The sequence below is a fragment of the Mus caroli genome, chromosome 1 (genome assembly GCF_900094665.2).
Source record: "Mus caroli chromosome 1, CAROLI_EIJ_v1.1, whole genome shotgun sequence".
In the NCBI taxonomy this organism is placed as follows: Eukaryota; Metazoa; Chordata; class Mammalia; order Rodentia; family Muridae; genus Mus; species Mus caroli.
In genome coordinates, this window is record NC_034570.1 from 48,334,815 (window position 1) to 48,347,632 (window position 12,818).

General features: G+C 41.4%; 2 protein-coding genes across 2 annotated transcripts in view; both read right to left on the reverse strand.

Moving 5' to 3' along the window:
- The window catches only part of Gtf3c3 (general transcription factor IIIC subunit 3), a 37,760-nt gene extending 33,920 nt beyond the window's left edge, over positions 1 to 3,840 (reverse strand). The window contains exons 1-2 of the mRNA XM_029475290.1: positions 3,655 to 3,840; positions 2,662 to 2,773 (exon numbers count right to left, since the gene is read on the reverse strand). Coding sequence (XP_029331150.1) covers positions 2,662 to 2,773; positions 3,655 to 3,756 — 214 coding nt within the window. The 5' untranslated portion in view covers positions 3,757 to 3,840. The remainder of the gene's footprint in view (positions 1 to 2,661; positions 2,774 to 3,654) is intronic.
- A 4,489-nt stretch (positions 3,841 to 8,329) lies between these two features.
- On the reverse strand, positions 8,330 to 10,982 carry C1H2orf66 (chromosome 1 C2orf66 homolog). The gene is made up of 3 exons (XM_021163745.2): positions 10,860 to 10,982; positions 9,589 to 9,776; positions 8,330 to 8,378 (listed from the first exon to the last, which is right to left on the reverse strand). Exons 1-2 carry the CDS (start codon positions 10,980 to 10,982, stop codon positions 9,597 to 9,599), a joined length of 303 nt encoding a protein of 100 aa, XP_021019404.1. The 3' UTR covers positions 8,330 to 8,378; positions 9,589 to 9,596.
- Between the last annotated feature and the right edge of the window lie 1,836 nt (positions 10,983 to 12,818).

Here is a 12,818-nt window from a genome sequence, read left to right on the forward strand (position 1 = left end):
AGGAAGGAAGAAAGAAAGAAAGAAAGAAAGAAAGAAAGAAAGAAAGAAAGAAAGAAAGAAAGAAAGAAAGAAAGGGAAAAGAGCCTCCAATTAAATGCTTTCCTTTTATACAAGTTTCTGTGGTCATGGTGTCGCTTCACAACAACAGAATAGCAACTAAGATAGTGAGAAACCCTGTCTCAAAAAACAAGCTAGAGTGTGATAAAGGAAAATACTCAATGTCTTTTTCTGGTCTCCACACAGGTACACACACACAAACACATAAGAAAGGAAACAAAATTATCATTAGTCATAGAAGACATTATCATATTATATATAATCCAAAAGATTTCTACATACAAATTGTCAGAATAAACAGTTATTTGGCAAAGTAATGAGATACAGGCTTTTAAAAAGTTACCTGAGTTGTAGAAACTAACCCCAGGGTCCTGGACACATTACACTAGTAAGTACTCTACACTGCCACAGCCTCAGCTCCCCTTTTCTTTTTGAGACAGAATCTCACTAAGTTCAGGCTGGCCTTGAACTCAGAATGGTCTTGAACCTGGGATCCATCTGTCAGAGCCTCCCTAGTAGCTGGGATCACAGGACAGTTTTATGTATAGCAATAATGAACTGCAAAGAACATTAAAAGGCCCAGGCTGTGGGGTAATTAGAAAGCAACCTTAAGAATTGGCATTTAGGAACAGCAAGGAAGGAAAAGACATGATTCGAGAGATCTCATCTTTCCAATTTGTAGATTCTGCCAGATGTTCAAAACTGACTTTTCTTCTATTCTGGGTGCATGCTTAGACTACCAAGTAGCTCCAAAGAGTTCCAGGAAAATCCTTCCTAAGGAACGGGGAACATCTTGCCTCTAAAGGACTGATGGGATAATTTTAGCTGAGGCCAGCCAGTTCTCATGCACCAGAAATGAACTCAACCTATCCTATAACACACACACACCCCATTTTCCCCATGGCTTAAACAGTAAGGCTGGCAGTCACCCCGTGGTACTGCTGTAATAACTGAACCCCAGAGACTGTTTATTGAAGAGCTCTCTTTCCCCTGAGCAGATAAGCACAGACTCACAGGCTGTCAGAACTTCTTTAGCCTCTTTTCTGCCCCACTTCCCTGAAATATTCTAAGCTCAACCCTGTCTCCTTGCCTCTGCTTCCAACACGATCCACCAACTCAGGAACAAGAGCAGAGAGTTCAGTTTAGCTCTCCAGCCAGGCTCCCAAACATGGAGCTATGTTCTAATTGACACCAGCATCTTAAGTAGTTTGATATGGGCAAATGGATATGGTAAGGATGAGCATTCCGGTAAGAAAAATATATAATCACTGGAAACTGATAAATATGTATATTCATTGAGATGCTCATTTAGGCTGTAATGGGTTTAATTAGTTGGGATGTACTAACCAAGTATAATATCTGGATATGATAAGGGCTGTGCTCTGATTTTCTTTCTGTTGCTATGACAAAACGGAAACCAAAACCAACTTAAGAAACAAAAGGCATATTTAGGTTAAAGGTTACAGTCCATCAGCCAGGGAAGCCAAGGCAAGAGCTCAAGGCAGGAAGCTGGAGGTAGGAACTGGAGCGGAGACTATGGAGGAACATTGCTCACTGGCTTGGTTTCCAAAGTTTGCTAGGACTGTTTCCTTAGACAACCAAGGACCACCTGGCCAGAAGTGGCAACACCCACAGTAGGCTGGACTACTGGGCCCTCCCACAGCAATCAAGAAAATGCCCCACAGACATGCCTACTGCCCAAAAGATCCTTCCTAGGTGCCTCTAGTGTATGTCAACTTGACTAAAAGCATCAGTCTGTCTGCTAGAATGAGACCTATGACGTGTGTGAAGCCCCATCCACCCAGCTAAGTTTGTACAGTAGAATAACTTGGTACAGCTCGGAAGAAGTATCCCATTGAAAAGGCCAACCCACTGATGGCTCAGCAGGTAAGAGCACTGACTGCTCTTCCAAAGGTCCTGAGTTCAAATCCCAGCAATCACATGGTGGCTCACAACCACCCGTAATGAGACTTGACGCCCTCTTCTGGCACGTCTGAAGTCAGCTACACTGTACTTATGTATAATAATATATAAATCTTTGGGCCGCTGGGCCAACTAGAGCTAGCAGAGGTCCTAAAATTCAATTCCCAACAACTACATGAAGGCTCACAACCATCTGTACAGCTATAGTGTACTCATATACATAAAATAAATAAATAAATCTAAAAGAGAGAGAGAGAGAAGGCCAATTTAGAAAATGAAAATAAAGAGACCCTAAACAACCATCATGTTTGTACAATGATTTTTTTTTAAAAAATAAATATTATGCTACTATGTAGCAAACACCGATAAACCAGGTGATAAAAATAGAATATTGAGCCTGGCAGTGGTGGCACACACCTTAAATCCCAGCACTTGGGAGGCAGAGGCAGAATTTCTGAGTTCCAGGCCAGCCTGGTCTACAGAGTGAGTTCCAGGACAGCCAGGGCTACACAGAGAAAGCCTGTCATGAAAAACAAACAAACAAACAAACAAACAAGAATAGAATGCTATTACAATAAAATACAAACAATAAAACATAAAAGCAATAAAAAATAAAAAGCAAATAGTGTTTTTATCAAATCATTTTACTTAAGTGCTCATTGAAAGCCAGCAGCAACATACCTTCATTGGCGTCTTTGTCCTGGGATTTGGCAGAGTCAATTCCTGACGACGATGGAACTTCGGAGTCACCTGGGTTTTCTTTGGGTGATGATTTTCCTTTTTCCTGAACACTCTGTGATTGGGAATTAGTTAAACAGTTCCAAAAACTAATTCGGATTTAATTCTCTCAGCCTTGGATAGGGCATTTGCCTTATCTTTATAAAAGTTGACCCTCCCCTCTGATATGTGGAATCTAAATTTGAATAGTTTCAAAGTGTTCCAAAGTACTTAAGTCTTTAGCTTAGGTAAGTCATTTGCAAATACAAATGGAATCATTTTAAGTATTTTAATGTCATCAATCTAAGACTTTAAATAAACCATAGGGTTCATAGAAGTCTATGAGTCTAGGAAGAAACCATTAGCTAACTTCAAAAGGGTCAAGAGATCTTTATGTTGGTCCCTTGGCTTCAAACAAGTGAGAAACTATTTAAAGTTCAGATCTTTATTAAAATTTGAAAAATAAAGTAAAAAGATATCCTCACTATCTGGCAGTTAGGTTTACTTTTATGTCTAAGAAAGAAAAAAAAATTACACGGAGACTCCTCAAAAATAGGCGCACCAGGGGTGCATGTAGCTTTGCGATGAGGAGCTTTGTCCAGCAGGCTGGAGGCCCTGAAGTTTGATCCCCAAGACCCCTATACAGACCACAAAAACAAAAGGCCTGGTTCCCACCACCGTCACAACCTAGTTGCAAGATAGGTTTAGAACTAATCAGACCACCCTGGCTGGCTCATCGACTTAACAGGTATTAGGGGGTCGGGGGAGGTTAGCGCCCACCGAGGCTGGCTTTCGGGTGGGGAGATGTCTTTAGAGGCTCTGAGTACTGGGGTGGGAGTGAAAATCGGAAATTTTGGGAGAGGTGAAAGCTGCTGGATCCCCGGTCCACCCTGGGCAACCCACGACGCGGTTTCGGGGAAAACAAGACCGAGGAGCACCGAGGGCCCAGTGGCTCACTTTCTTCTCTCGGGTTTTTCTCTCTTCTCTCCGCCTTTCGAACTCTTCAAAGGAGATTTTCCCTTCCAGGTAGTCGATAAGTTCCGGGCTGAATCCCGACATGTCTGCGGGGCCGACGCTGCGCAGCGGGCCAGGGAAGCTGCAGCACTCCCAGGCTCTGCAGGGCGCCTAGGAGAGATCGGACCGGCGTCCTCCCTAGAAACCTTCCCGGCCTGCGCCGCGGCCGCGCACTCTGGTTCCGCCTGCGCTCTAGGCCCCAGGCCTCTTCCCGCAGGCAAGGGAGTGTCCAAATGCATCTTTCAAGCCGCAGCCTCCCTTAAACTACCAGCTAGAGGAGACTTTTTTTTAAAAGATGTATGTATTTTCTTGTTTGTTTGTTTGTTTGTTTTATGTATAGGAGTACACTGTCTTCAGACACACCAGAAGAAGGCATCAGATCCCATTACAGATGGCTGTGAGCCACAATTTGGTTGCTGGGAATTGAACTTAGGACCTCCAGAAGAGCAGTCAGTGCTTTTAACCACTGAACCATCTCTAGAGGAGACTTTTGATCTGGGGATGCAGCACAGTGGCAGAGCGTTTGCCTGGGTTTCTATCTCTAATGTCAATCAACTTTTATGTCCCAAGTATTCAAACTTTTTGTTTTGTTTTGTTTGTTTTTTGCTTTTTTTTTGTTTTTCGAGATAGGGTTTCTCTGTATAGCCCTGGCTGTCCTAGAACTCACTTTGTAGACCAGGCTGGCCTCGAACTCAGAAATCCGCCTGCCTCTGCCTCCCCAGTGCTGGGATTAAAGGCGTGCGCCACCACGCCCGGCTCTCAAACTTTTAAAGGGATTCTAACTCTTCATATAGGGCGTCTACTGTATATCTGTTACATACATCTCTCAAAATAATCCTTAGGAACCTATGAGAGGAAAAAAAAGGAGAGGTGTGGGGAGGATAATAGAACGCTTGTAACATGAAAAAGGGCAACACCTGAAGTGGAAAGACTTGAGGTGGGACTTGAGGGGGGAGAGATGGAAGAGAGGGGTCAAACTAAGAGAGAGAGAAAGAGAGAGAGAGAGAGAGAGAGAGATTATTTTCAACTCCTAGGAGCTCTTGTGATTTGCATTTTATCTTGTATTATAACTATTTCTTTTTCTAGAGACACTACCTATAAACATCGAAGACATTAGTTTATGTGTCATTATTATAAACCTGACTAACCTAATAACATGTATTCAAAACACATTTGTGAGTAAAGTTGAATGAAACTATAAAAGCCTTGGAACTTTGAGCAAAGTTGAGCTCAGCATAGTCCTGGCTCCAAAGACGAGAGTCTATCTTTGATCATCTTTATGATAATCCAGGCAAAGGAGATCTGTAGCAGGGTTGCAGAATCAGAGGTCAAGACCTGCAAGAGCAGGACTACCAGATGGCAGAAAACTATCTCAGTCACTGTGTTTCTCCTGAGGAGGGATCTTACACAGGCGTGAAAACATACATGAGCAGAGAGTGTGTTGATGTTATCGGCAGAAACAACTATGAGGATTACTCCCCTGAAGTCTTCAGGGAGTTGGGGAACTGTGTGGAAGACTCTATGTCTGTTTCCAGACTCACTCAAAGCGGGAAAGAGAAAGTGAGGATGGCTATCTGGAAAGGAAAACACTCTGCTGAGACCCAAATGTTTAGGCTGGTTTCTGTTACTGTTGGCTTCTGGGAAAATGAGAATAACAAGCCAACATATGCAGATACAAAGTAAAGAGAAAGGGGTTTGTGAACAGGGGTGGGAGGAGATATGTTCTGCTAAAGATCATCTCTCAGACATGGGAGGAATTTGGGGGTTTGGGGGGGGGTTCTTTTTCTTTTCTTTTCTTTTCTTTTCTTTCTTTCTTCCTTCCTTTCTTTCTTTCTTTCTTAGGTCAGAATACAGCAGAATGTCTTAAATTTTAAGGGGTTCTTCATTTTCTAGTTCCTTGCAATGATTCATCCATTGATGAGTCAGACAGCCATATTACATTGAGATGAAGCCAAATTGATACAGCAATGATGAAAATACTAAGAAGAAACATTTTGGTCTTTCAGACTAATTTTTGAGTCTCAAAATGGAAAGGTTAAGGAAGCAGAAGATCTACCTTATGCCATGACAACTGAATTAAAAGAGTACAGAGAGGTGACTCTGTTCAGGAAGACTTGTGATGCTCCTGGGGCAACCATTTTTCCATGAGTCTCTCACTCTTCTGGAAAGTTCTTCTGGAAGCTTGCAGGTCCTTTTCTCCTGAATTTCATCTTTGTAAATCAAAAAACATGAAAGCAGATTTCTCATTATAGAACAAGGAAGCATGACTTCTCTTTTCTTTTTTGAGATAGGGTCTCTCTCTCTCTCTCTCTCTCTCTCTCTCTCTCTCTCTCTCCCATCCTGACTGCCCTGGAACTTACTATGTAAACCAGGCTGGTCTTGAACTTTCAGAGAGTCACCTGCCTCTTCCTCTTGAGCACAGTGTTCAATGGGTGGGCAGCTGGCCTAGATTTGTTTTCTAATCTCTATGATAAAGATACTATTTCCCTCTAAGGCCTGTTGGATCTGTTTCCCCTGGCAATCTCATAATAAGAAAAGAGTGTCCAACACCTGTGGGTCTATGTTCGAATGCCTCCTTCAGTAAATCATGACTGAGAACCCAGTGGGAGTATGAGTCATGTTTCCTGCCACATCCAAGTCAGTGGACAGTTGTCTCTAATCTGGAATCTCATTGCCTGCAAGGATTGATGAAAATTTAGAAGGGTAATATTTTACAAATAGAATAAAATCTCAATGCTCTCAGAAACCCTTGGCTGCACTAGATTCAGAACACAGGACAATAGGCCACATCTTGGAAATAGAATTCTCACTGACAAGGTTCAAGGGGTGGGAAGGCTGCCGAAGACCTATATAGAGCTGACCAAGGGACTCTTGACAGTCTGTGGCTCTTAAAGTACATTTGCTTCCATTAGAGGAAACACTTGAACTCTGAGCCTCCTGCATACTTGTTCTCTTCCCCGTGGGCTTTAGAAATGTGTGTGGAGAGGTTCTGGTTAGCAAAATGATAGAGTGGAGTTGAAGGAGGTTCTAACTGCAGTGTCTGAGGAACACGTGTGCAAACAGTAATATCTTGTGAAAACAGCCTTTTCCCACTGCCAGGACCATACATTTATGAAACTAAACCAGTATGAGACTCACAGATACCCTGGGGAGAAATTTTTAAGCCAAAGGAAACATACCTCTGCCCTGTGACTTACAAGCTTGTAGCTAAAAGTCTCCCATAGGTACCCGTAAGTTTCAAAGACTTTGAAATTAATAAACACTCACCTAGATTAGAAGCAATGCTGAGAAAGAAAAAAACAAGTCTCTAGCTCCATTTAGGAACTCCATGGTAGTGAGGAACCTCTCACCCAGCCATCTACCTGAATAAGCTGTTACATACTTCAGCTAGGACTATCTCATTCATAATTACTAATATTTTTGAATGATAGATAACAATCTTGTTAACTAAAGTGTCTTTTGCTTTAGTTTATGTTTAGCATCGTGTGAAGGATGGAAGACACACTTGAATTTGACAAGTATTCAATTGAACATTTGCTCCATGACAGACATTGTGCTAGGTTCTGGAGAACAGCAAAGGAATCATAATGATTTCTGCTCACAGACCCCAACCAACCCTCCAGAGACAGGTACCTATGTGTCTGCCTGCAATAAAACACACTAAGCCAAATGCAGAGCTTCTCACACAAGTATTTTATTTTTCATATTCAGCATCAACTTGACTCTACAAAAAGCTACAGTAAGCTGATTTGACTTATAATACCACAACAGTGCTGTGTGAATTTTAATACAATGTTTCTTGTTTGAATCACAGAGAAAATGTTGCCAATATTTCTAAAAATATAAACAGAAACCGTAGCTATGTCAAATGAAATTATGGGAGTTGGAAGGGCTTGGTATGAGCTATGACAAAGAGAGTGGCTTTGTTGGAAGAGTGGGGACTTCACCCTTTGCTACTGTTCCTTGTAGGGTGACTTGTATTTAAGGTAAGATTGGTGTAAAGCTGGGATATTTGACATGGGACAATTTTTTACCTTTGAACACAGCATACAAGCATCTCCCAGAGACCTTGTAGCAACTAGAATCTCTTTGTTTTCTAGTTCAACTCTCTGTGGGTATCCACTGCCCTCATTCAGTACAAGACTAGCAGGGGAGATTTCAGTAATACGTGCTAAATGTAGGGCTGCATTATCTTTTTAGGAGGAAAAGAGAAAAACAAACCCTAAGTCTGAATCCCTACTACATATGATACATTGTAGCACACAGGTCAGAATCTCTGTTATTCCATACAATATACTATAGTAACAAGTAAACGTATCTTGTTTAAATAAAAGTGTTGCCTGATAATAGATAATGAATATAAAGGACAATCTTCAATAAAATATCTAATTAGGAAAATTATCATTTCATTTCACCTGTGGTATTTTTGTAACTCCTTCAAATACATGCAACCTCCCACTCAATAGTTACAGTCATAAAAGAGAAAAATACTGAAATATACATGTCAGTATCATGTATTCCAAAGGTCCAGCTGTTTAAAGGTAAAATCTGGGAATGTAGAGCAAAATAAGTATAAACTGACTAATATGGAAGGGAAAACACACACGAGACTTCAGCACTGGTGAATTTTCTCTTGGAAAGCTCTTCTGCAGCTTTAACATGGCCACCTGAAAAAAGCAAGAGAGCGTTGCAGTGCAGGGCAATAAAGAACATTTGAGAACACAAAGACACCCCCCGCCCCCCCAAAAAAAAACACCAGAAATAACCAAAGAGCTCATCGTTCAGAAACACCCTACACCAGAAGCTGTTTCCTCTATGAAGTTGAGTTCTTTCCGAATGCTTTGTCTCCTGCCCTTAGACTCTTCCTTGTGCAAGTATTTATCTTGTTTCTCTGAGGTTTCCTATGAGCCAGAAACCCATAGTGAAGTGATGTAGCCGCATCCCACCGAGCATGCGAGCATGCGCATTACAATCATGATCTTTGTCTCCCGTCACACCCTAGAGCCTCTGCATGAAAAAGTCAGGGAAGCTCCCTGGTGTCCCTGTTCTATTTTATTTTCTCACTTTAGAGCAGCATTCTAGCGCATATTCCACCTTTTTAGAATAATCATCACTTTCTGTCATCACATTTAAGAAAATTAATAATGGAAAGCTTTTCACAAAGGCGGTACAGAACAATGGTTGCTAACTCAAAAGAAATCCATGTCTCTTTGGAAGAATGGGAAAATGAACGATTTTGATTATAATCCCATGCCTTTATTGTTCAACTAAACAAGTCAGAATCATAATGTTTTGAATGTAACATACCTGCTGCTTCTAAAACCATACCCATCGATTTCATAAAAATGCAAAAAAATAAAAAGAAATTTAAATCTTAACTATAAATACATTTAAATGATGTTTCCCTATAAGGAAAATGCCATCTTTGCTAATATTGTTTTTCTAGGTGAGAAAGTTCAAGATGAAAGACATGCACAATCCTTTTTCCCCCAAAAGAACTAATAGTCATTTAACCTTCCCATTTATTCTAAGTGATCAGTTTAACATGTTTCTTTACATATAATTTTCCATATAACTTAAACTATAGGACAAGGTCTGGAAAAATATATATAAATCAGAGTATGTGGTATTTCATTAATTTAAAAATCCTCCTAAGAGTGACAATTTTGTGATTTTTAAGGTACTTTTCTCTAGAAAGCAGTTCTTCAATATCATTACTATCGTTTCTTTTAAAAAACAGACTATGAAATGCCCGAGCCAAATTTAAATATTTAATAGTGACGAGCATAATCATAACTGAGGACTTAATTCTAAGAAATCTTTTCAAAATCTCTATTGCATGAGCTGTGTGCTTGGGACTCAAGGGACAGCATTTACCTGGGCTTTCAGCCTTTGTAGGAATTACGGAGGGAGTTTTTCTGCTCTTCGTAGTCTGCAAATGCAGAAGCAATATGCTCCGACCCGAAAGAGAAAGGTCTGGGGTCCTCATTCATGAAGAAGGTATTTGGAAGGTTCCCAAGATCAAGTCCTCTGCCCTTAAAGTAGGCCTGGAGGCTTCTGAAAAACTAGAGACAATGAAAATGTTCAAGGCCTTATGTAAATGAAGAATTCAAATGCTCAGAGCCCAGTCTGCATTTCCCTTCTTCTCTTCTTCCTGTGACTTAAACACTAAACTGGGGAGCAGAAAGTTGACAATCTAGACTGGTCCTTTTCTTCCCCACCCTGCCTGCTTTCTGACATGTTGGTTCTCACCAGACAATTCAGCCCTTTGAGTTGCAAGCCAGGGAAGATATACATTACGAAGACGCACGCGCTTCTGGCAGAGACCCACAGTGAACCATTCCTGAGCGCCACAGTCAGAGATGAAACCAGACTCCACAGCAATCAGCTCCATTTCCCCTCTGCTTGAGGAGACTCCAGTTGCTGTTCTGCCTCAGTTTCCACATAGCCTTCAGCAAGTGAGCGGGTTTGGAAGCTGTGCAGAGTGCTAACGACGGGATTGCTTTAAGCTTGTATTGGTTTAGATCTCTTTAGAAAAACTACGTTCAAATAGGGATGTCAACATGCTTGCTGATCTAGGCATACTTTTAAAAGAGTATTTTACTTATCTTTTGAGTTCTATTTTTTAGATATCTGTTTGCTTGAAACTGATAACTGTGGCAGGGTCAACTTGCATCTTCTGCAAATAATTATTGCAAAGGCTGTTGTGGGATAATCTGTTTTAGCATCTGTTCAATATATGCCTCTCCTGCCCCCTCCTCCCTCTCCCCTCTCTCCATCTCTTCCTCTCCCCCTCCCCTTTTCTCTGAGGGTCCAAACCCAGGTCCCTCTGCATGTTAGACAAGCTCTCTATAACCAAGCTAAGTTCCAATACCATTTTCATGTTGCATGTATATTAAAAAAAAACAATGCTCTAAATTAGTGTAAATATAAGTTCACTTACAAATGCAATCTGCTGTGTCTGTGTAAACTCACTTCTAATATAAACTTGTTTCAACACATAGAAACAAATGTAAGTTGGCTAGAGACATATTAGGATGCCAGCCACCAGGAGTGCAAAGTCTAGTCCTGTCCTGATGAGAATCTCTTCCCAGCCTTTGGCTGCCTCCTCTGCACCCCTCAGCCAGTGCTCCTGGGTATGTTCTTACCAGTTCTCGGTTTCTGGGGTTGCTCAGTGGCTTCCACGTGTCTTCATTCCTCAGTGTGGCTCCGTGTACATGGCTGGTCAGTACCAGGGCAGCCAAGAGCAGCAGGAGGTGTACTTGGGACATGGTGCCGTACTAAAGAGGGAATAATGGCCACCAAGACAGTCAGAGAGAAGAAACAGAACATGGATCTAGAAAGATCATGAAAAAAAATAGGATATTGGTTCACCTAAAGTTTATGACCATTTTTAGGTGCAAATGAGGCTCCCCGAATCTAGTGGATTAGCTTAAAGCACTTCACAATGATGGAAGCCCGATACGATGCTGAGCAAAACAATTGTGACTCTATCCAGAAAGTCTAAGTATACCATTTGCATCTTTGAAAAAAAATATACACTTTGTAGTCTCCAAAATAATTCAAGCTTCAAAATGAAAACACAATCTTAAATGACCTGTGTCTTAAGTCAGCAGACTTTTTTAGTAGGAATGAAGTGGTAGAGAAATACTTCAGCTGAGAGTATACCTCTGTGGGAGAGTGGCTGTTTAGCATTCACAAAGCCCTGGGTTCAATGCCGGTACTACAGAAAGGGAGAAGGAAAAAACAGTTGCAGAAAGAGGGGAAGAGAAGAAAGAGGGCAAGGAGGTGAGGAGGGGGATAAAGAGGAGGAGGAAGAAGAAAAGGAGAGGGAGGAGGAAGACTAAGAATTTAAAAACAACAAAAAGAATACTTAAAGTATCCTAAACTGAGAAATGCTCCCAACATAGACATATACCCATCCCAGACAGACATACACACACCACAACAGCATAAGTAGAGATAATTTTCCAACTCTAGTTGTGACATGGAAGCTGAAACACAGAAAAGGTGATAAAGCTTACCAGGAGTTTGCCTTTGCCTGGCCCTGCCTACGATCCGCCAAGGATTCTCAGGCTCTTATAGCCAGTGGACAGGCTGCTACAGGGAGTCACTGACGTGAGCAGAGGCAGTTCAAAAATAATGATTCCGTTTTCATCTATGGCACAAAGACCCTTGAGCAGCAGATCTCCCAGCATCTTCAAGGATAACCTATTTATCTTTTAAGTGCACCGGCTGCTTCATGAACCACTGGCCATATTATGTGAGTTTTGAAAACACATGAGCCACTTCCACGCAGAAAAGTGGCTCTCTCTTTTTCATGTTTAGGCTAGGAGTATCATGATGATGATGTCACCTAATAAGATGTACTTTGAGAGATATTAGTTTTCAAATTAACAGCATTTTTTTTGAACAAGAATCTCTATTGCAAAAGACAAAATTGCTCTTTTTGACCTACACATGGTGTCTCTTCTTAGAAATAGTGGCATGGTTTACCATAATAGCCCATTCGGAAATGAAGCAACCAGATAGCATAGACTTCACAGAAAAAAATAAAAAATGAGTATATCTACAGCATCCCCTTGCTAAGTAAGTACCACCCGAAGAAAATGGTAAGGTGGAGAAACCGGATTCAGTGGCTTGAGAGTTTGCTTTGGTTCTAATGATTCACAATTCAGGATAAGCTCATTGTTGAGAAGGCAGGGGATCTGAACTGTACAGTAGAACCACTGGTTGTCACGGTGGTGCATGCCTGCAATCGCAGTACTTGGAAGGTAGAGATAGCATGGTCAGCCACTGAGGAACAGCGGAGGTTACATTTTGAATTTGAGACCAGCCTTGGATACACGAGACCTTGTCTCAAACAAACAAAACCCTGGCAATCGTTTTGCCACCTTGACCATGGACAACTAAATATGACATCCCTTTGTCATGTTTTGTTCAGTCAGCAAATGACCTTTTCTTTTCTCATTCTTTTTATTTTCCTAAAACAAAATCCACTCTGTAGTCCAGGCTAGCCTCAAACTTTTTGCTTCAGTCTGGTGTGTGCAGTAACTACAGTGCACCTAGATCAATCTTCCTGAGTTCTTGCTATGTGTGAGGCACTG